This window comes from Nannospalax galili, unplaced genomic scaffold (genome assembly GCF_000622305.1).
Source record: "Nannospalax galili isolate Female #2095 unplaced genomic scaffold, S.galili_v1.0 scaffold95, whole genome shotgun sequence".
NCBI lineage: Eukaryota > Metazoa > Chordata > Mammalia > Rodentia > Spalacidae > Nannospalax > Nannospalax galili.
In genome coordinates, this window is record NW_008342393.1 from 5,193,751 (window position 1) to 5,215,703 (window position 21,953).

The 21,953-nt window shown below is 41.7% G+C and overlaps 1 protein-coding gene across 7 annotated transcripts in view; it reads left to right on the forward strand.

The window, feature by feature from the left end:
* Positions 1-376: 376 nt before the first annotated feature.
* Luc7l3 (LUC7 like 3 pre-mRNA splicing factor) overlaps positions 377-21,953 on the forward strand; it is a 28,335-nt gene continuing 6,758 nt past the window's right edge. For 6 of the 7 annotated variants that reach the window (XM_029566094.1, XM_008838376.3, XM_029566096.1 and 3 more), the window contains exons 1-8: positions 382-639; positions 7,832-7,898; positions 11,915-11,954; positions 13,443-13,587; positions 15,363-15,437; positions 17,561-17,665; positions 19,769-19,930; positions 20,913-21,196. In XM_029566094.1, the coding sequence (XP_029421954.1) occupies positions 541-639; positions 7,832-7,898; positions 11,915-11,954; positions 13,443-13,587; positions 15,363-15,437; positions 17,561-17,665; positions 19,769-19,930; positions 20,913-21,196 (977 nt within the window). In that variant the 5' untranslated portion in view covers positions 382-540. Of the gene's footprint in view, positions 640-7,831; positions 7,899-11,914; positions 11,955-13,442; positions 13,588-15,362; positions 15,438-17,560; positions 17,666-19,768; positions 19,931-20,912; positions 21,197-21,953 lie in introns of all 7 variants that reach the window. The other variant, XM_008838381.3, reaches the window with a different exon arrangement.

Below are 21,953 nucleotides of genomic sequence, written 5' to 3' on the forward strand. Positions count from 1 at the left end.
CTATTTCATTTCCAGCACCGGATTAGGGGTAGTGGGCGGATAAAGTCAGGCAGTGACCAGGGCGACTAGGAAAATGGAGTCCGACCGCAAACGCTGCTGGCTGATCCTATTTCCCTTCGAAGATGGCACCGTGGGCACCACGTGGACAAAGAACACGTTCTTCAGGTCGGGGCAGAGTCAAGGTTTTCAGAGCTCCCCTCGTTCCTCAGTGGAGCCGGGGAAGTCCGAGCGCTTTGGCGATCAGACACCGCCGCTACGCCGGGGAAGCCGCATCGGGAGGGCGGAGTGAGGGCCTGCCCCTCCGCCAGGCTCGGCGGTCCCGCCCCCGCGCCGCCATCGCCGCCTGGGCCTAGGCGTGTCTCAGCGGGCGCACGGCATGCTGGGAAGACGCCCGGGCGGCGGCCATTTTGTCTTATCGGCTGCTCTTTGCAAGAGGCTTTTCGGCTTGAGAGTGAGCCGAGGGATTTGGCGGTCGAGTGGCTGGTGTTTTTCGTTGGCGGGTGCCTGGGCTGGTGGGAGCAGCCGCCCGGAGGAAGCACCATGATTTCGGCCGCGCAATTATTGGATGAGTTAATGGGCCGGGACCGAAACCTGGCCCCAGATGAGAAGCGCAGCAACGTGCGGTGGGACCACGAGAGCGTAAGTCCCTCAGGCCTTGGGCTTGTGCCCGAGCTCCGGGGAGGGCGCGGGCCGGGGTGGTGGGGCCGTGCGATTTGGGGCCCGGGCACGCCGCGGAGCACCTGACCTCGAGGGGGAGGGAGGCGGCGGGAGGCGGGCGGAGGGTTCCACGCGGCCCCGGGGATCCGGCTGATGTGGAGTTCTGCGGAGTCCGGGAGAACGCTTGGCGGGATTAAAACAGCACCTTGAGACCGGTACCCGCGGGAAGGGACGGACGGAACGGCCCGTGTCAGTTCATCCAGAGGCTCCGAGTTCTCGCCTAAAAAATAGAGGAGCAGATGCTTCCGTTATTTAGGTTCAGCCGTCGTGTTTAAGCTGAGATTTCTGACCGGTGTCAGTGGTGAGAACCGTGCAGTGTCTTATTTAGTAATGGTTCCAGTTCACACTCCTTTGGAAAAGTAGAAATTTAAAAGAGGGAATTAATAACTTCGTATAGTTTTCGGAAATGGTTTGCAAATGCTGTTTGATGGCAACTGATTAAGTCCCTCAAGGTAGACGGTTGTCAAGGTTTTTGCTTTCACACACACAGTCGATCGTTTTTTTAAAATCCTTCTAAAAAGGGTTAAATGCAACCCCAGGTTCACAGGTGAGCCTGGGGAAGCTCACGCAGGCTGTTACTGGTGAAGCTAAACTTAATCTTTGTAGCCTCGTTCTCTTTGCAGATATTGTGCTGTATTTCAAATATTTTTATCTAGTTTTGAACATAGAGCATAATTGCTAACCAAATATGAGGAAATGGTTCGACAGAAACGGTTTTGAATTTGCTCTTTTGAGACAGGGTTTTTAAAAACTTTGATAGGCCAGGGTGCCTTTGCTCCTGCCTCAGCCTCCTGAGTGCTAGGATTACAGGCGTCACCACACTTGGCTAATATCTAGGTAGGCTTTTCAGGAAAATAATTGCTCATTGTTTTTAAACACAGGCATTGGGTAGAGTAAGATTTCAGTTTTGCAGTGCAGGAAAATAAGGTGATAGATTAGTCTTTTGCCTTAAAAAGGGGTTGGCTAAAAAGTTGTGTAGAGTTGGTAATGGACTCCACAAAGTATAGTACAGTGTTCTTAGGGTGGAATTTACTGTGTAGGGTATTGAGTTATTTATGTGTATGTGAATCTTTTTCAGTGTCGTTTGACCTTTTTTTGTTATGTGGATATTTTGGTTTTGTTTTTTGAGATAGTCTCCTGGGACTAGCTGTATAGACCACTCTGCCTGGATGTCGCCGAGATCCACCTGCCTCTGTCTCCACCACACTCTGCCCTGTTCGTGAATTTTTAGTGTTATTGTCACCTTTCATTTGTCACAGTATGAATTTTCTAGACCCTTTCTTGTTTTCTTGGCCTATCAAAGTGAAGCAACCCCCCCAACCCAATTAACTTTTAGCTTTAAAATTTTTTAATTTTTAAAAATTTTATGTGTGTGCCTGTGTTTAGAAACAATTTGCCTGCATGTTTGTAAATGCATCACACGTGTGCAATGCCTGCAGAGGCCAGAAGAGAGTGTTGGATCTCCTGAAACTATAGTTAAACTCTGTTGATAGCCCCCCCCATGCACTTAAAGCAAATTTTAGAAACTAGTTCTAAAAATATTAGTGGGTTGTATGGCACCTACTATTAAATATCTTCTAGATAATTTTAATTCAGTGTCAGTAGAATGCTCTTGCTGAAATTTTCTGCTTTATTCTATAGTAACATTGTGTTGGCTTTGTTACCATTGGTGTATATGTCAAATAATTGCTATTTGTTTTTTTCTCCCTGGCACATGCTGAGTTGGTGACTAGTGTCATGAACACTTCATGTACCCTGTCCAGTTCAGTAATGCTAACATATGGCCAAATTATTTCCTTTATATCCCCTACCACCTCTTTTCTGTTGCTGTGATAAAATATCCTGAGAAAAAAAGCAATTTAAAGGAGAAAGGGCTTATTTTAATAGCCTTATAGTTCAGAAGGGGATGCGATCCTCTTTGGCAGAGGAGCTTTAGGCTGGCCAGTCACTGCACTGGTTGTCCAGAAGCAGAGAGCAGGCAGTGGAGCAGGCTGTAAAACCGCAAAGTCCACCCCCAGTGACATATTTCTTCCAGCAAGGCTCTGTCTTCTAAAGGACTCACAACCTTCCCAACTGAAGACCAAGTATTCAAACACATGAGGCCCCCCCCGCCCCCAGGGGGGTCACATTCAAACCACAACTGTTGCCTTAGGAAAAATGTGTGCATATATCTGCAGTATACACACTATTAGATTTGATTTTTCACAAAGGGGGAAGGCAGCTTAAGTTAAGGAAATTCCTATATTCATTTATTCAGAATACTTTACTCTTAATAGAAAAGTGTAGGTGCAACACTTGGCCCCAGAGAGCCATCAGTATGGTGACAGATGCGAATTAGTAAATACACTTTAATGACACAATATGAGTACAGTGGGGGAAAGTAGAGGGTATTAATGAGCCTGTGGGACGGGATGTCTAATCTAGGCTCAGGAAGGGCTTTTCACAGAGGCCCTTAAATATTGGAACTTAAAGGATTGATGAAATCAGTAAGCCTGAGGAAAGAAAGAAGGCAAGCTTGAACTAAGAGTTGAAGAAAATCCTTGAAGTTGGGAAATTGTAAATAGTGTTACAACTGGAGCCCTTGTTTGGTATTGTAGGGTGGGGATCCAATAGATAGATAGGCAGGAATTAAATTTGAACTGCATTCCATGGGGAAACATTTAAAGGTTTCTGAACATCCGAGATGTTTTACTGCTGTGAAAAACTGTTTGGAATTTTACTATCAAAAATTTTAGGGCAGTAAGTAGGGGTGTATGAACTATGACCACAAAGCAGTTTGTTATAAAACTAAAAGACAGGAAAAAGAATTGTTTGAGAGCGTGAACATGGTTTAGCAAAACTGTGCTCTTTGAGTTTTTTAATATTTATTTTTTTATTTAGTTTTAAAATTTTTATTATTTTGTGTGAACGTATTACCTGCAAGTGTGTAAATGCACCCATGTCATGCAATGACCTTGGAGGTCAGAAAGAAGGTGTCCAATACCCCTGGAACAGGAGTTATGGACGGTTGTTAGCTGCCTGCCATGTGGGTGCTGGGACTTGAACCCAGGTCCTCTGCAAGAGCAGCCAGTGCTCTTGATTGCTGAGCCATCTCTCAGGGCCCTTAGTTAGGTCTCACTATATAGCCCTGGCTGTCTTGGAAATACTCTGTGTAGACCAAGGCCTCGGACTCACTGCCTCCTGAGTGCTAGGATTAAAGGTGTGGATCACAATGCCCAGCTTTCTTTTTATTTTTAATTATGTATATATGTGGGGGGGGGTGCATATGTGGGTGCAAGTATCCGAGGAGTCCAGAAGAGGGCATCAGATCTCCTGGAGCTGGAGTTAACCAAACTCTACAAGAACAGTATGAACTCAACCAGCCCCTGTTTCTTTCTTACACATTTTTCTATTCAAAACTTTGTCTTTGAGAGGTTTCTTCTTCGTTCTTCTTTTTCTTCATCTTTGTCTTGTTTTGTTTTGTTTTGTTTCTTTTTTTGAGACAGGGTCTCCCTGTAGCCCCAGCTGGCCTGGAACTCACTATGTAGACCAGGTTGGCTTTGAACTCACAGATACCCGCCTGCCTTGGCCTTCCAAGTATTGGGATTAAAGGCATGCGCCACCACATCCAGCTTGTCTTTTCTTTTTAAAATCGGATGAATTTTCAAACTCCTTTAGCCAAAAAAATTTTGACTGGGCATGGTGGCACAGACCTGTAATCCCAGAACAGAAGGCTGAGGCAGGAACATCCCAAATTCAAGGCCAGCCTAGGCTGTGTAATGAGACCTTTCTTTAAACAAACCAAAAGCAGCCAAACAAAATGCATTTGCTTTTAGCCTGGCTGTAGCTAGAATTAAAGTATTAATGCTGGTCAGGAGACTACAGTGTAAAAGATGTTGCAGTCTTTTTCACTAGTAAAATTTCCTGGTATTCCTAGATTTTAAATTACTATGTGTATGGCAGTTGAGGTGTTCTAATACTTTATAACTGTCTTAAGATGCAAAGTAATTGGGGTGGCTGTTAAATGGTTTTGTTTGTTTGGTGGGCTTTTGGGTTTTGTTTTGGGAAAAGTGTGAGATAGAGGCTCAGCCGTTGCCCAGTTTGATCTCAGTATCAACATCAGCCAAGTAGCTGCAATTGCAGGCGTGCACAGTCTGTGGCTGTTTTGTAGAATTTTTTATTAACAACCCTGTCATCAAATATCAGGTTGACAGTTGCCAACATGAATTATTTTTACCTTATCAAAAGTAAATATTGAATGAGTTTGCTACCTATGTGATTTGCTTATAAAATGGAACCTGAGGAAGGCCTAAGGGATAGATAGCTCAGTGGTGGGGTGGAGTGTATGCTCAGCCTGTACCAGGTCCAAGGTGTGCTCCCTGGTACATACACATACACACACAAACAAAAGGTTATACCAGGATAATGCTAAAGTAAAAATCTGTGGTTTAGACTTGGTAGATGAATCTTACATTTTGATTTTTTGTTATTTTGAGACAGGGTCTCCCTATGTAGCCCTATCTGGCCTCGGAACTCCCTCTGTAGGCCAGGCTTGGCCTCAAACCCAAGAGATCCTTCTGCCTCTACTTCCCAAGTGCTGGGATTAAAGATGTGCATCCCCACCCAGTGAATCGTCATACATTCCCCCCACCGCCGTCTTTTTGGTCTTCTTTGTGGTCTTTTTGAGACAGGGTCTCCATGTAGCCCCAGCTGGCCTGGAACTCACTATGTAGACCAGGTTGGCCTTGAACTCACAGAAATCCGTCTGCCTCTGTCTCCTGGGATTAAAGGCATGTGTCACCACGCCCAGATTTATTTCTGTTTTTTGGGTATAAGTGCTCCTGTGTCGTGCAGTATTCATAGAGGTCAGAAGAGGGAGTCAGATCCCCCTGGAACTGGAGTTACAGACAATTGTTAACCACCAGGTGGGTGCTAAGAACTAAACCTGGATCATCTGCAAGAGCAGCCAGTGCTCTTAATGGCTGAGCCATCTCTCCAGCTGCCTAAAACTTTTTTTTTTTTTCAAATAGGAAGGAGCACAGGCTGTGGCATGCATTCAGTCACAGGACAACTCGCAAGAGTCAGTTCTCTTCTTCACCATGTTGGTCCTGGGGATGAACTCAGGGTGTCAGACTTCTTGACAAATGTGTCTACCCACTCAGCCGTCTCCCTAGCCTGCCTTCTTTTTTTAATTTTTTTTTTTTTTAATTACCTGAGTATCTGGGATTATAGGCCAGTGCCACCTGAGGCCTTGCCGATAGGTTTTGGTTTGACTTTTTGTGGGCACAGTTAATGCAAAAAAGCTATTTCAGATTTACGTAAACTCCCAATTGTCTAAAAAGAACCCTTACTCAAATTTATTCAGTTTATTTTGTGCTAGATACAGAACTGAGAGCTTTGTGCATGCTAGGCAAGCACTTTACAGTAAGCTACAACCCTACTTCTGTCACTGAAGTTTAAATTTAATACTGCCTTTTCTTTAATATATCATAGTTGTGCTTTGATAGTCTTAGGTCAGTAACAGTAATAGAAGAATGATGACTTGGAATTTTGCTTAATGTGCCTTGGCTTACCATGTTACAGAATTAAATATGGAATAGAGTAGTTTGGGGATATAGCTGAAGGCGTTAAAAGTACCAGTGAGCCAGGTGTGATGGCGCTCAGCTGATAATCCCAGAACTCAGGAGTCTTAGAAGGATTGTGAGTTCAGGGGTAATCAAGAGTCTGTCTCAGTGAAACAAAAAATACCCGTGAAAGAGAATTAGGTTGGTTTAATGTTCATAGTTTTTTCCCCAACAGGAATCTGCCAAGAGTCATTAAAAGTATTGGCCTATGTGAAAATGCCTAATACATTTTACAGACAGATCTTTTTTTCGGTCTTTTTTTGAAGCAGGGTCTCCATGTGGCCCCAGCTGTCCTAGAACTCACTATGTAGACCAGGCTGGCCTTGAACTCACAGAGATCCGCCTGCCTCTGCCTTCCAAGTGCTGGGACTACAGGCGTGCGCCACCATGCCCGGGTTTCAGACATATCTTTTAAGCAAAAAAGTAAAATAAAATTACTTTAAATGAGTATTGTCTTTGATTCAGGCCATGAATTCCAAGTCCTTATCTGTAAATCGCTCTTAGTCTGTTAGAAGGTTAGATTGAAGGGAAGGAAGGAATATAGAGAACTTGTCTAGTCTGCACAAGGGCCTGGGTTTGATCACCAGTACAAGAACTAAAAAATAAAAGCTAGAATATGAAAAAAAAAAAAAAAGTTAGAGTGAGATCATTACTCATTTTATACATGTATTATTGAAATGTCACACTGTATCACATGTAAATGACAAGATTTATGAAAATGGTGTAGGGTTTTTTTTCAAATAACAGAACTTCCTCTTTATTCTGGGATATATTTGTTGTTATTGTGGGGTCAAGAAATAATAAGCAGAAACTAGGAAATAGCTGATAAGAGTTGAGAAATAAGACAGTGCCTCCAAAAATATAAAGAGTAAGTCAGTTATCGTATTATCATCATGGCCAGTTCTTTTTGTGTTATTTTTATTTTATGTGTATGAGTGTTTTGCTTGCATGTATGTAAGCAAATCTGTGTGTACAGTGCCTGCAGAAGCCAGAAGAGGGTGTCAGATCTGGAACTGGAGTTATGGATGGTTGTGAGCTGTCACATGGGTACAGGGAACTGAACCTGGGTCCTCTGCAAGAGTAGCCTGTGCTCTTAACTGCTGAGTCACCTCTCAACACCTCCTGGCCAGTTCTTATATATATATAAAACCGTATAGAAGACCCAGTAGGTGGATCTTCTTTCCTGAGATGGCAGGTGACAGGTGCTAGTGTAGCAACCCCTAATCTTGTTTGCCTGAAACCACTAATTTATGGTTCCCAAAGGCTAAGCCTTGTGCCTAGTAAGTTACTTATTGGGAAATGGAAAATAGCTGGAAATTCTGTAAGTCAAGTTCATCTTTTATTGAAATTTAAGTGTGAAAGTTACTAAGTAATGCAGTTCAACAGATGAAGCTCTTACACTTGGTTGAAGGATGACTATCAAGAAACAAGAAAATATTTGGCACCCTTTCTAATAGAGTTTTTAGGACTGAGCAATTTTTAAAGTTAAGTACCTTTTTTTTCCTCACTAGGTTTGTAAATACTATCTCTGTGGCTTTTGCCCTGCGGAATTGTTCACAAATACTCGTTCTGATCTTGGTAAGTGAATTTTCTATTTACCGTTTATTATTTTAAAATTAAACTTAGAGTTTTCAACAGAGCAGAGAAACATACCTGAAAAGCCATAGAAAGGAATATTTAAAAAAAACAAAACAAAACAGTTGTTTGATCCTAGAACCTTCAGTGAGTCCAGGATTTGGGCACCAGGATACCATAGAAGCCAGAGCTGGATCATGGGGCTAAAAATGCAACGGATTGAGTTGAGAGGTTTTTTTGTATAAGCCTTGACGTTGTTACCATCCCTGTAATGGGTATATGCCAGTGGCATTTCTCACTGTGGCAGCCAAAAATATTAGACATTGACAGATGTTCCCTGGGGTAGAATTGCTCCCAGAAAAAAGCCACTAGTTTGGGTAATCTTGCACATCTCATGATCCTACCTCTTTGACCCCAGTGACTTAGCCAGATAGGGTAATTTTCTGGAGAAATTGACTAGAGAGACTTTACTTCATCTGAAGGATAAAATATAAAAATAATTGGCTGTTTTGTGTGGTCTCAGGCAGAATACATTGCTGATGCTAATGTTTTCCTTTGAGTTTTAGGCTACATTATGGCTAGAAAGGTCTAGATTTTGAAATTGTAGGCAAGGCACAGGGCAATAGTGAACAAACATGAGATTATAAAAGAGTAAATGACTCCTTAATAGTGGAGGTCTCTTACATGCTTCTGGAAGGTAGAGCTAGATACCTTTTTCCCTAGGCACAAGAGAGCAAGTGATCTCTGCGCCCTGACCCTCTGAGAATCTAAAACATTAGAGCTTGATTTTCCTAAACCCTTGGTGGCAAATCTTGCCTTTACATGCTACTTTCCAGTCAGAGTTTGGAATTAACCTTTACAAATCAGTTGCTTGTCAAAGAGCACTAAGTAGCCACGTGTTTGAAGAATACCTTCAACTTGAGAGATTACCCAAGTGGGCACAAGGGGGGGGAGGGTGTGATGGTAAGAAATGATGGGAAATACACAAGAAAATTGTTCCAAAGTCTTACCTACCTTTAGTATCTTCAGAAAAACGAGATGCTTACATATCAGAGAGAATATTGCTCTTCAAAAGAACTTCTGGGGCTGGAAAGATAGCACAGTGGTTAAGAACACTGACTGTTCTTGCAGAAGACCTGGGTTTGAATCCCAGCACCCACATGGCAGCTAACAACTGTCGATAACTCCAGTTCCAGGGGATCCGACTGGCTCTTATGTCCTCCGTGTGCATTGCACAAACACAAGTACACTTACTACATGCAGGCAATACACACATACACATAGAATAAAAATAATAAAAATTATTTTAAAAAGAATTTCTAAAAAATAAAATTTTTTAAAGTTAGAACTGGGCCTGGAATGATAGCTCAGCAGCTAAGAACATTGACTGTTCTTGCAGAAGACCCAGGTCCGAATCCCAGCACCCACAGGCAGCTAACAGCTGTCCGTAACTCCAATTTCAGGGGATCCGACAGCCTCTTCTGTCTTCCGTTGGCATTGCACGACACAGGTGCATTTACCTACATGCAGGCAATACACACATACACATAAAATAATAAATAAGATTTTTTTTAAAAGTTAAAGAAATGTGAACTAACAATTACTGGACTGTCACTAAAGAGATTATGGGGGTAAGAATACTTGCTCTGCTTTCATGAGGACTTGAATTTGAGCCCCAGCAACCCACATACAAAGTCGGGCATGGCTTACACATGCCTGTAACCAAAGCATTGGGAATAGGGAATGGGCCTAGGAGTGGGAGAAGGCAGGTGGTCCTCAGCTTGCTGGCCAGCCAACCTAGCCAAACAGTGAATAAAGGAAGACACTAAAGGTCTGCTCTGGCCTCTGAAAGCATGCACACACCTGCCACACCCTCATGTTCATGTGCCACACACACAGAGTTAATCATTTGGCTATGTTGGGTGTGATCTCACATGCCTTTTGTAATCCCAGCACTTTGGATGCTGAGGCAGGAGCATCTCTAGTTAGAAGTTAACCTGGGCTACCTAGGGAGGACTGTAGCTATACACACACATGCACACATGTATACAAATGGCTAAAATAAACTTACTAAAAATGTGCAGTAGAAAAAGACTAACATCAAAAATGTGTATCTAGCTGGGTGTGGCAGTGCACACCTTTAATCCCAGTGCTCCGCAGGCAGGCAGAAGCAGGTGGATCAATGTCAAATCAAGGCCAGCCTGGTCTACATAGTTTCAGGCCAGCTGAGGCTACAGAGAGACTATGTCTCAAAAAGACAAAAAAAATTTATCTGTTCAGGAACTTGGCTAATGGTTTCAGACAGAATACAGAAGGAAAGGAAACCATAAAAGAAATACATTTTTTAAAATGTAATGCTGAACTTCAGTGTTGAGACTGGGTAGGCTCTTCACGTGATAGGCACAGGAAATGGAAAGGATCCATACACTGTCACACTATTGTGAGGTTTGCGAACACCCGGGATGGGAGTGTATCAGTCAGAATTGCTGTTCAGAATGACCTGAGACTAAGGAACAGTGCTGCAGGTTTGAAGACACCAGAAAAACACCTTCAGTGTTCGAAGTGAAAAAATATTTTTGCCAAGGTTAGTGAAATAGGGAAGCATCGAGACAGAGTGAAGAAAAGACATTTTAGATAGGCCAAGCTTCAATGAGTGTGTCTGCCGTTGATCCAAAATGATGTACATTAATCAGGAAAGAAGAACAAAAAATACTGCATCAAATACAGTGAAGATAATGAATTCCCCTGGATAATAGCTCCAGTAAGCTTGGAAAATAAGTAATCCCAGATTGATGGCAAGGCTCATGAAAGGAAACAAAACTTAATTTTCTACATCTTGTCTTTAGGGAAATTGGTATTGAAATACTACTTTCTTTGACTGAGTCAGAGTACTTAAGAAAGATCTGAAAATAAATATATAGAAAATAAATAATAAGAAAAGTACATCAGAAACATTGTAACATCTTTTGGCTCTGTAGAAAATGTTATTTACATTGTCAAAATATAAATACTGAAGGGTTGTTTAACCTAAAATTTTGATATATAATATTGATAGGCCAAAAACAAAATAAGCATAAAATTCAGAAAAAATGGAATTAAGCCGGGTGTGGTGGTGCACACCTTTAATCCCAGCACTCAGGAGGCAGAAGCAGGAGGATCTCTGTGAGTTCAAGGCCAGCCTGGTCTACATAGTGAGTTCCAGGACAGCTGGGGTTACAGGGAGACCCTGTCTCAAAAAGCGCCCCCCACCCAAAAAAATGGAATTTAAGTCTAGAAGAAATAAAAATTAGTTGCTCTGGGATTGAGAATAGGACTAGAAGGCTAGTTTCATGTTGTTTGGCTTTCTGTACAGATGTTTGAAGAAATGTCCGTGGTGGTTCAGATCAATGGTCTGCCACTTCCAGGTTTTGTTGGGTGGCAACAAGGAGCTTTCCTTCTCTTCTCTCTCAGCTTTCCCCATGTATTTCTTTCCTGTGTTGACCTCAAAAACTGGAGGCCAGTTTTTATGATGTATCGTGGTGCAGTAGGATCAGTTTTGGTGTCTGCAGACTACTCAGTGACAAAAATCTCTCTCTCACTAGCCACATTGAGATTGTATGCAACTTTATTTTACATGGGGTGCTGGGAGTCAGACTCCAGGGCTTTACATGTCAGGTAAGTGCTCTATCACTGAGCTACAGCCCTCAACACCCCCCCGCCCTTTTTTTTTTTTGCCAAAAGTAGCAGGATTATTTTAGACTGAGCAACGCGGTAGTGCAGATCATAGAGGAGTAACTGTCTAGTTTGATAGTGGGCCACATGAAACGATGAGTATTCAACCTTCAACCTTTTTAAAAATGTAAAAGGACCTGGTGTGGTGGCCCACTCTTCTCATCCTAGCATTTGGAGGCTGAGGCAGGAGGATCCTGGCTTCTGTGGGGTGTACAGTAAGCTATTTCAAAAAAAAATAATAGCGAAATCTTTCTATGGTGAGAGAAAGATTAATGTCACAGATAATTTGCACATTTTCTTTCCTTCAGGTCCATGCGAAAAAATTCATGATGAAAATCTAAGAAAACAGTGAGTTGTACTTTCTTGACATTTTTTTCCTTCTAGTTTTTAGTTTAAAAGGGGTAAACATTGAATAATTGGAATTAATGTAAGGTAGATGTTGCATAGACGTCTGATCACTGTGGATAAGAATGTTAAGTAGCTTCAGTAATGTTAGCTGCCGTGTGACTGTATCTTAAATGCTATATATTTCTATAATTGTTTGCTTCCCCGCTTCACCTCCAAGGTCGTACTAGGGATTTAACTAAAGGCTGCTGCAGGCCTTCAGCTTGGTAATTCTTTTGTTCAAATCCCCAAGTACCTGGGGCTGTAGGCCTGGCAGAATCTAGGACCTTGAGCCTACTAGGAAAGGACTGAACTGATGAATTATAGCTCCAGCCCCATATTTGCTCTTCTTAAGTTTATTTTTTTAATTTTTGGGGGTAATCTTGGTGTGTATGAATGTGGATGTGTTTGTGCTGGTCAGAAAACAATCCTCAGGTATTGATCTTCACCTTTTACCTTCAGAGTCTCTTACTCAGAATGGACATGGTGGAGTCCATCATTAATCCCAGCACTCTGGGAGGTAGATCTCTGGGAGGTCAACTTGGTCTACATACCGAGATCTAGGCCAGCTGGGGCTACAGGGAGATCCTGTCTCACGTGGAAGTCAGAGGACAACTTGTAGTAGTTAGTTCTCACCTTCTATTGTGTGGGTCCCAAGAATTGAACTCAGGTTGTCAGGGTTGGCAGCAGGAGCCTTTACTCACGAACTATCTTGACAGCCCTCAGCCCCAGTTTTATAGATGAAACTTGTCCTGGGTTCAAGGTTACAGAGATCTAGTATAGTTGTAGAGCTGGTAATCAAACCTGTTTTAAAGACCTGTGTTCTGGGACTGGAGAGATGGTTCAGGGGTTAAGAGCACTGGGTGCTATTGTAGAGGATTTTGGTTCCCAACACCTACATGGCAACTAACAACCATCCATAACTCCCGGTTCTAGGGGATCTGATGCCCTCTTCCGTCCTCCATGGGCATTACAGGTACAGTTGCAATCGCATATATGCAAGGAAAGCACTCATACACATAAAATAAAAATAAATAAATTTTAGGTCTATGTTCTTACCTGGGCCTGGTGGTGCAGGTTTGTAATACCGGCTACATTGGAAACTGAGGCAGGAAGATCTCAAGCTCAAGGCCAAGCTGGGCAAATTAATGGCCCTATCTCAATAAATTAAGGATTAAGAATTGTAGCTTAGTGATAGGACACTTGCCTAATATGTATATGTATGAGGCCCTGAACTTGATCCATAGTATCACCAAATCAAAAAAATAAAAAGCTATCTTGTTAACCAAAGGTAATGCAGTATACAGTGCCTTCCCTTTGACAAGATAAGGGATAGCCAGAAATTTACTCCATGTAATGGTTTACTTTTCAACTTAAATGCAATAGTCCTTGAAATGAGTTATATAGAATCTATGACTTGTAATGGATAAAAGTTTATTTTTATTTTACCAGGTATGAGAAGAGTTCCCGGTTTATGAAAGTTGGCTATGAGAGAGATTTTTTGCGATACTTACAGAGTTTACTTGCAGAGGTAGAACGTAGAATTAGACGAGGTCATGCTCGTTTGGCATTATCTCAAAACCAGCAGTCCTCTGGGGTAAGTATAAAATGAACTTCATAAAGGGCATTTTTTTTCTCTGCAGATCTAGGCATCTAATTCTTTTTTCTATTTTATGTGTATTAATGTTTCACCTGCATGTATGTAAATGCACTACGTGCATGCAATACCTGTGGGGCTCAGAAGAGGGTTTTGGATCCCCTGGAACTAGAGTTAAGGACTGTTTGTTAGCTATCATGTGAGTTCTGAGAACCGAATTCAGGTCCACTGTAAGAACAACCAGCTTTCTAAACCACTGAGCCAGGGTATATTTGTGGTCTTTTTGAGCCAGGGTCTCCCTGTAGCCCCAGCTGGGCCTGTAGACCACGCTGGCCTTAAACTCACAGATACCTGCCTGTCTTTGTCTCCCAAGTGCTGGGATTAAAGGTGTGTGCCACCACACCAGACATTTTTTTTATTTTTATGTCTATGAGTATATTGTATGCATATATGTAAGAGCACCTGTATTGTGTGATGCCCACGGAGGCCTCTGTCTCCTGAGTGCTGGGACTAAAGGCATATGCCACCATGCCCGCCTACCACCATTTCTCTTTATCAGTAACTGACAAAGTATATAATTGACTAACAGAAATAGAAGATATTTGGATTAGTACCTTGTGGCTAAACACTTTTTGTGTGGGAGTTGTATTTATTTATTTATTTGTCTTTTTTTAGACAGGGTCTCCCTGCATCCAGCTGGCCTGGAATGCACTATGTAGAACAGGCTGAGCCTCAATCCCACAAAGATCCACCTCCCTCTGCCTCCCAAGTGCTGGGATTAAAGGCATGTGTCGCCATGCCCAGCTTTGTTTGTTTTGTGGTAGGAGATTCACAGGAGATCTTGCCTCTGCCTCCTGAGTGCTGGGACTAAAGGAGTGCAGCACTGTGCCCTGCAGCACTTTATTTTTTAAAAAAATTATGTGTGTTTGTGGGTATGGTCATTGTGAGTGCAGTACCTGTGGAGGCAGGAAAGGGTGTCAGATCTGTAGTGTTGGAGTTACAGGTAGTTGTGATTCCTGGGCATAGGTACTGGGAACCAAACTTAGGTTTTCTGCTTTCATTGTGAGTGCAGTACCTGTGGAGGCAGGAAGGGGTGTCAGATCTGTAGTGTTGGAGTTACAGGCAGTTGTGATTCCTGGGCATAGGTACTGGGAACCAAACTTAGGTTTTCTGCTAAATAGTATGTACATGCTCTTCACAGCTGAACCACCTCTCCAGCCTTTTGTTGTTTAATTCATGGCCTTAAACTTTATAAGTAACTGAGGATTAACTCCAATTCCTAATCTTCCTGCCCCTATTTCCCAAGAGTAATTATAGGCATCTGTCACCATGCTCGCCCATTCCCTCTCATTACTAAATAGAAATATTACTGGGTATGGTAGCATATACCTCTCAGCTTAGCATTTGGGAAGTTGAAGAAGGAGGATCTTGTTCAAGGCGATTGGGCTACAGAGAAAGACCTTATGGGGCTGGAGCCATGGCTTAGAGGTTAAGAGCAAGCACTGGCTGTTCTTGCAGAAGACCCAAGTTCAAATCTCAGCACCCACATAGCGGCTAGCATTTTAATGCTGGGTGGCAGCAGCAGTAAGCTATAGTTCTTTTACCTGTGAAATCCTAAAGACAAGAAATCAGTACTCTATATAACTTTGTGGGGTGGTGCTGGGGGTCAAGCCCCGAGAGCCTTGTGCATGCTAACACTAGCTCAATTCCTAGACCCAAGAGTTTGAAAGTTTATTTTAGTTTTTGGTGACAACACATTTTATTGTCTTTAATAGGCTGCTGGTCCAACAGGCAAAAATGAAGAAAAAATTCAGGTTCTGACGGACAAAATTGATGTGCTTCTACAGCAGGTGAGAGTTGTGTGCATTAGTCTGAGAATACTTGGTGCTGGGTGCTGTGGCATACATTGTAATCTCAGCACTGAGGAGATGGTAGGATCCAGGAGTATTTCAAATATCTGAATCTTTAAAAACAAAAACAGAGCACTGGGACTGATACTTAATTGACAAAATACAAAATAAACATGAAAAGATTTTTGATTAATTACAGGGGAAATACAAATTGAAATCTCAAAATGAGATTTGAAACATCTATTTGAATGACCCAACCTATAAAGGAATGACTGTAGTAAAGGACTCAAGTGTTGTGAAGGATCTGTTCTAATTGAAAGCACCAGCTATTACTGGTGGGTATGTAAAATGATTCCGGTACTCCAGAAGAGTTTAATCTGCCCCATATTTTGGTGTTGGGGATGGGAGGATGTTGCTTAAAATTAACCTAGGGCCTTTGTGTATGCAAGCCAGTACTCTGCTTAAGCTAGTCTACTTATCTTTCCCTTTTGTTTTTTGTTTTCCTTTTTTTGACTTAGGGTTTCACTGTGTAACCCAGGCTGGCCTTGAACTCAACCTTTCTGCCACAGCATCCAGCTTTTAGTCTATTCCTTAAAAGGTTAAAGATGTGTGCCAAGTATGGTGGTGTACGCCTGTAGTCCCAGTACTTGGGAGACAGAGGCAGGCAGATCTCTGTGAGTTCAAGACGAGAAGATGAGCCTGGTCTACATAGTGAGTTCCAGGCCAGCTTGGGCTACAGGAAGACCCTGCTTCAAAAAGACACCCCCCCCCAAAAAAAAAAGGTTAAGTCTCTGTAAGGTGTGCTTGGTGTGGTGGTTTATACCTTTAATATCAGCACTTTGGAGATAGAGGAAGGCAAGATTCTGTGAGTTTGAGACCATTGGTCTACATAGTGAGGGCAACCAGGGTTATATAGTGAGACCCTGCCTCAAAGAAAAACAAAATGTATTAGTCATTCCTTTACTTAACCAGTGAAAGTGTGTTTATTAAACAACAGCTTGCACACTGCTTTTCACCGTTTTATTCATAATGGACTCATGCCCTCTCAGTAAACCCCAAGCTTGCACCAATTCAGATGTTCATGAACAAGTGAATAGGAAAGACTGGCATAGTGGTCAGAAGCTTGGGGCTCAGAGGCTGAGCAGGAGGAATTCCTTGAGTTCAAGAGGAGTTTTGGCTACATAGTGCGTAGCAGGCCAGCCAGAGCTTCACAGCAAAACCCTGTCTCAAGAAAACCAAAATTAAATTGTAATATAGCCATATAATGAAATAATATTCAGTAATAAAAAGGAGTTTGCTCTGTACAATAATATGGATAAATCTTTAACTCTTTTGAGTGAAAGAAATAAGACCATCTCTCAACTGGGAGGAATAAAATCTACCTGCATATCATTCATATAAAGTTTTGGAAAATGTACTCTAATATGTAGTGACAGATTATTGTCTAGGTATATGTACTGGATTGAGATTGGACGAGGTACTAAAAAGAACAGGAAGAAAACTTTTGGGTGTAAATATGTTCGTTGTTTTAAGTTGGTAGTAATTTCATGGGTCTGTGCAGATGTTTATACTTAAATTGTATTTTATTATTTTTATTTTATACATAGGAGTGTATTGCCTGCATGTATGTAAGCATACCTGTGTTGTGCAATGCCCACAGAGGTTAGAAGAGGGCATCAGATCCTCTGGAACTGGAGTTCTGTACTGTTGTTAACTGACATGTGGGTGCTGGGCACTGAACCCAGGTACTCTGCAAGAGCAGTCAATGCTCTTAACCACTGAGCCATTTCTCCATCCCCTTAAATTATGTACTTTTAAAAGGCATGTTAGCCAGGCATAGTGGCACACACCTTTAATCTCAGCACAGAGGCAGGCTAATCTCTGTGTTATCTCTGGCCTACAGTGAGTTCCAGGCCACCTGTCTTAATACTCCACCCCCACCCCCCAAAGAGTAAGAAAAAAGTAAGGAAGACAAAGTGCATGATGTTTAAGCTGTTTTTTAAAAAAAAAAAATCACAAGGGTAAATAACATGCAAATTTTAGCCTAAATGCTAAATAATACATGAGAAAATACCTAACTTTGTTGAAAAGGAGTATTGACTTTTTCCTCTTGTCTTTCTTAGATTGAAGAATTAGGATCAGAAGGAAAGGTAGAAGAAGCCCAGGGAATGATGAAATTAGTTGAACAGTTAAAAGAAGAAAGAGAATTACTAAGATCCACAACCTCGGTGAGTCTCTGCAGTTTAAAATTCTCACCCTGTTCATTATGAATTACTTGGGATCTATTCCTGTTTAAGAACCTTTGAATCATTCCGTTGTCCTAAATGCAGAGTCTTGATCAAACATTTAAAGGGCCACATGTTTCAGACTGGCAGGTCCGAAGGTTATTAAGTAAGCTCTACCATATGTCATAAGAGCAGTTCAGACAGCATGAAGATACAGAAAGAAAAAGAAACCCTGAAAATTAGCTTTTTCTACTGTATTTTCACAGTATTTCTTTTTTTGACATGCCGAGGATCAAACCTAGGGTATTGTGCTCGCCAGTTAAGTACTCTACCTCTGAGCTACTTCTGTAACCTGCACGTTATTTTTGTGACCCCAAAATATTTGGTGATTTCATTTCTACCAGCAGGCAAGAGCTTTGTTCTACAGCACTAGGCACCAGCCAAGTGTCCCTAATCCCCTTGTCTCATGCAGACATTCGATCTTCCTGAAGATAGCTTTAGATTCCACAAGTCTTGAAGCTTGTGTTCTGTCTTTTTTCCTTCTCTTTCCCTTCTTTCCTCTCTTTTCTCTTACCTTCTCCTTTCAACCTCCCTTTTCCTCTTCATCTCCTTCACATGTGCATACACAGTCACAAGTATATACAAGTATGTCAGATGTCACTCCAGTGCCCTGGGTTGTTTTACCTGTGCTTCTGACTATCTGGTTATAAATTCAGAACTTTCACAAACCCTCACCTCGGGTTCAATTAATTTGCTCCCGTACCTCACAGATCTCTGAAACACGTTTACCAGCTTATTATAAAGGATATTACAAAGGATGCAGATGAAGAAGAGATGCATAGGTATGGGAGAAGGGGTGCGGAGCTTCCATCTCCTCTTCAGGTTCACCACCTGGGAACCTCCATGTGTTCAGGTATCTGGAAGCTCTCCAAGCCCTGTTTTGGGTTTTGTTGGAGACTTAATTGTATAACCATTACAGAAACACGGACAGCTGGGTAGAAATGTGATTAGAAAAAAAGGGTGAGATATTATGCAATAGACAGAGTGGGAAAACCTAGTAAGTGTTTCCAGATTTTTTGTGACCTCCCTGTAGCATTCTTCACCCTGTATATTGTGCAAAATCCCTTCTAAAGTAGGGGTCTTATGATCTATCAGACAAGGTAGGTCAGAGAATTTCTTTATGAACTAATCAAAAACTCAAAGGTGAAGGAAGATTAGTGTTTCTGTCTTGCCTTGGGGAGGGAGTTATAGCCAAGAATCATGGAAGGAAATAAACAAAGCTGTCTCACAACAAGCAGCCCATAAGCAAATGGCTATTCTAATAAAACTATATTTTTAAATTATTTATTGTGGGTTTGCACCTGCCACAGCATATATGTGGGGGTCAGGACAGTTTGCAGACTAAAGTTCTCTTATCCATTTGGGCTCTGGGTCATCATGCATGGTGCCCAGCACCCTTCCCTTCCCTGCTGAGCCATCTTGCTAGCCACTCTCAGTAAAACTATAAAAGTAGTTCTTTGGTTGCTTTTTTGCCAAATCTTGCCTTAAATAATAAATATTCATTTGAGCTTGGATTTTATTTTCATTATTGTTAAATTACCCAGTACTTATATTTATCTTACTTAATTGGCAAACTAAAAATATCTTTTCCTTTAATATCTCTGAAGAGTATAGTATATTCTTTAGGTACCACTGGTAAAATGTGATTGTTCCTTGGTTCTCGCTTATTGAATAATGTATGTTCATATTATATTATGGACCATGGGTTCAATTCCTTAATAATTTTTGAGTTGTTGAACCTATATAAGAAATGAACTTAGACTATAATAGCTTTCTGAACATTTAGATTTTTCAAGGTGATGTGGCTGTTGCAGTTCAGGCCAGCAGTGTCTCAGCACTTTTTCCTGGAAGATAAGCAAGTTGGTTGTTCTTTCCATACTTCCTGCTCTAAAGATTAGGCCATCCATATTCAAAGCTATGGCTGGAGAAGTCTGCAACACCAGCACACATGTATTAGAAATCTTTTCTTAATGTTGAGCATTCTTTTTGAATTTGCTTGTTTTCTCTTCCTCAGATAATCTTATAACAACTGACTTTTCATTTCAGACAATTGAAAGTTTTGCTGCTCAAGAAAAACAGATGGAAGTTTGTGAAGTTTGTGGAGCCTTTTTGATAGTAGGAGATGCCCAGTCCCGGGTAGATGACCATTTGATGGGAAAACAACACATGGGCTATGCCAAAATTAAAGCCACCGTGGAAGAATTAAAAGTGAGTTTCTTGTAAGCATGTGTGTTACGTGAAACTTTTAGCAATAACAATCACTAAAAGCTGTATTTTAGTATAGCTATAAATTGGTCACATGATACACTTTTTTTTTTTTTATTGGTCTTTTTTGAGACAGGGTCTCCTTGTAGCCCCAGCTGTCCTGGAACTCGCTATGTAGACCAGGCTGGCCTTGAACTCACAGAGATCTGCCTGCCTCTGCCTCCCAAGTGCTGGGATTAAAGGCATGTGCCACCACGCCTTGGCAAGATGGTACACTTTCAATGACATTTTGTTGATGGTTATGTTTCTTTAAAGCAATGATGTACTGGGGGTGTAGCTTAGTGACAACTTGTTTAGCATGCCCAGAGCTCTGATTTTGATCCCTAGTACAAAAAGTAAAAAGAAAAGAAAAGAAAAAAGGAGCAGTGGTAATTCCTGTGAAATATTGTTGTTCATCAAACTATCAAAGTTTTTTATTTTCATCACTTTATAAAGTGCCAGAAATGGGACAACCCTAGCTAATGAATTGGTTCAGAAATGATAGTATAAATACATATGGTGCTGAAATTTCTATATTTCTTCTGAGGGTACTAGATTTCATAAATTGCTATAGGTAACCATTTCTTGACAGTGTCTATAATAAAGCTGCATAATAATCCATCTTGAGAGGGACTGGAGAGATAGATGGCTCAGGTTAAGAGCACTGGCTGCTCTTCCAGAGGACTTGGGTTCAATTCCCAGCATGCACATGGCAGTTAACAAGCATCTTTAACTCCAGTTCCAGGGGATCCAATGCCCTCTCAACATGGGAACACTTACATACATGCAGACAATACACTGATACACATAAGATTTTTTTTTTTTTTTAATCCATCTTGAGGAATTGGGGGTATAGCTCAGTGGTAGAGTACTTGCCTAGTATGCGTGAGGCCTTCTTGCTGTCTCCAGCACTACAACATATAAAAATCCAACTTGATTTCCTTAGGAAAAGTTAAGGAAAAGGACAGAGGAGCCTGATCGGGATGAGCGTCTAAAAAAAGAGAAGCAAGAAAGAGAAGAAAGAGAAAAAGAGCGGGAGAGAGAGAGGGAAGAACGGGAAAGGAAAAGACGAAGAGAAGAGGAAGAAAGAGAGAAAGAAAGAGCTCGTGATAGAGAAAGAAGAAAGAGAAGTCGTTCCCGAAGTAGACATTCAAGCCGAACTTCTGACCGAAGATGCAGCAGGTCTCGGGACCATAAAAGATCACGAAGTAGAGAAAGAAGGCGAAGCAGGTACAGGACACATCTGACAGTGTCTGGCTGATAATAGGGATCTGGTGAACAGTCATAAATACAAGTCCTTAGTGCCCTTTACTCATAAGGTTTCAATGTCATAAATTGAAAATAGTATATGTTGAAAATGGTCTTGTTAATGCACCCATGGAACAGCATAATGCACTGCAGAGTATTGATTACTAGTCTTTAGGATTTCATAGGTGACAGAACTATGGCTTGTTGCTGCTGCCACCCAACATTAAAATGCTAGCCTGGGTGATGACCAAAGTTATAAATTCAAAGCGTGATGGGTTTTTGATAGAAGTTTCTTTTTGTGTGGGGGGTTTTTTTCTGTTTTGTTTTTGTTGTTGTTTTTTGAGACAGGGTCTCCCTGTAGACCAGGCTAGACTTGAACCTACAGAGATCCTAGTGCTGGAATTAAAGGCTTGTGCTACCATGCCTAGCCAGGTGGTCTATCTCTTAAGCATGTCAGATTCCTGCCAGTTCTAGGAAGAGAAAATATGTACCAATTTAATTAGAATGCTAGTTGAAGAACACAGGGGTATCTGTTAGCTCTATTTGAAGTGACTTTAGAAATCACTTCGGGGCTGGAGAGATGGCTCAGTGGTTAAGAGCACTGACTGCTCTTGCAGAGAACCCAGGTTTGATTCCCAGCACCCACATGGCAGCTACGAACCATCCTTAACTCCAGTTCCAGGGGAATCCAAAGTCCTCTTCTGACCTCCGCAGCATCTCAGGACACTGGTGCTCTCAC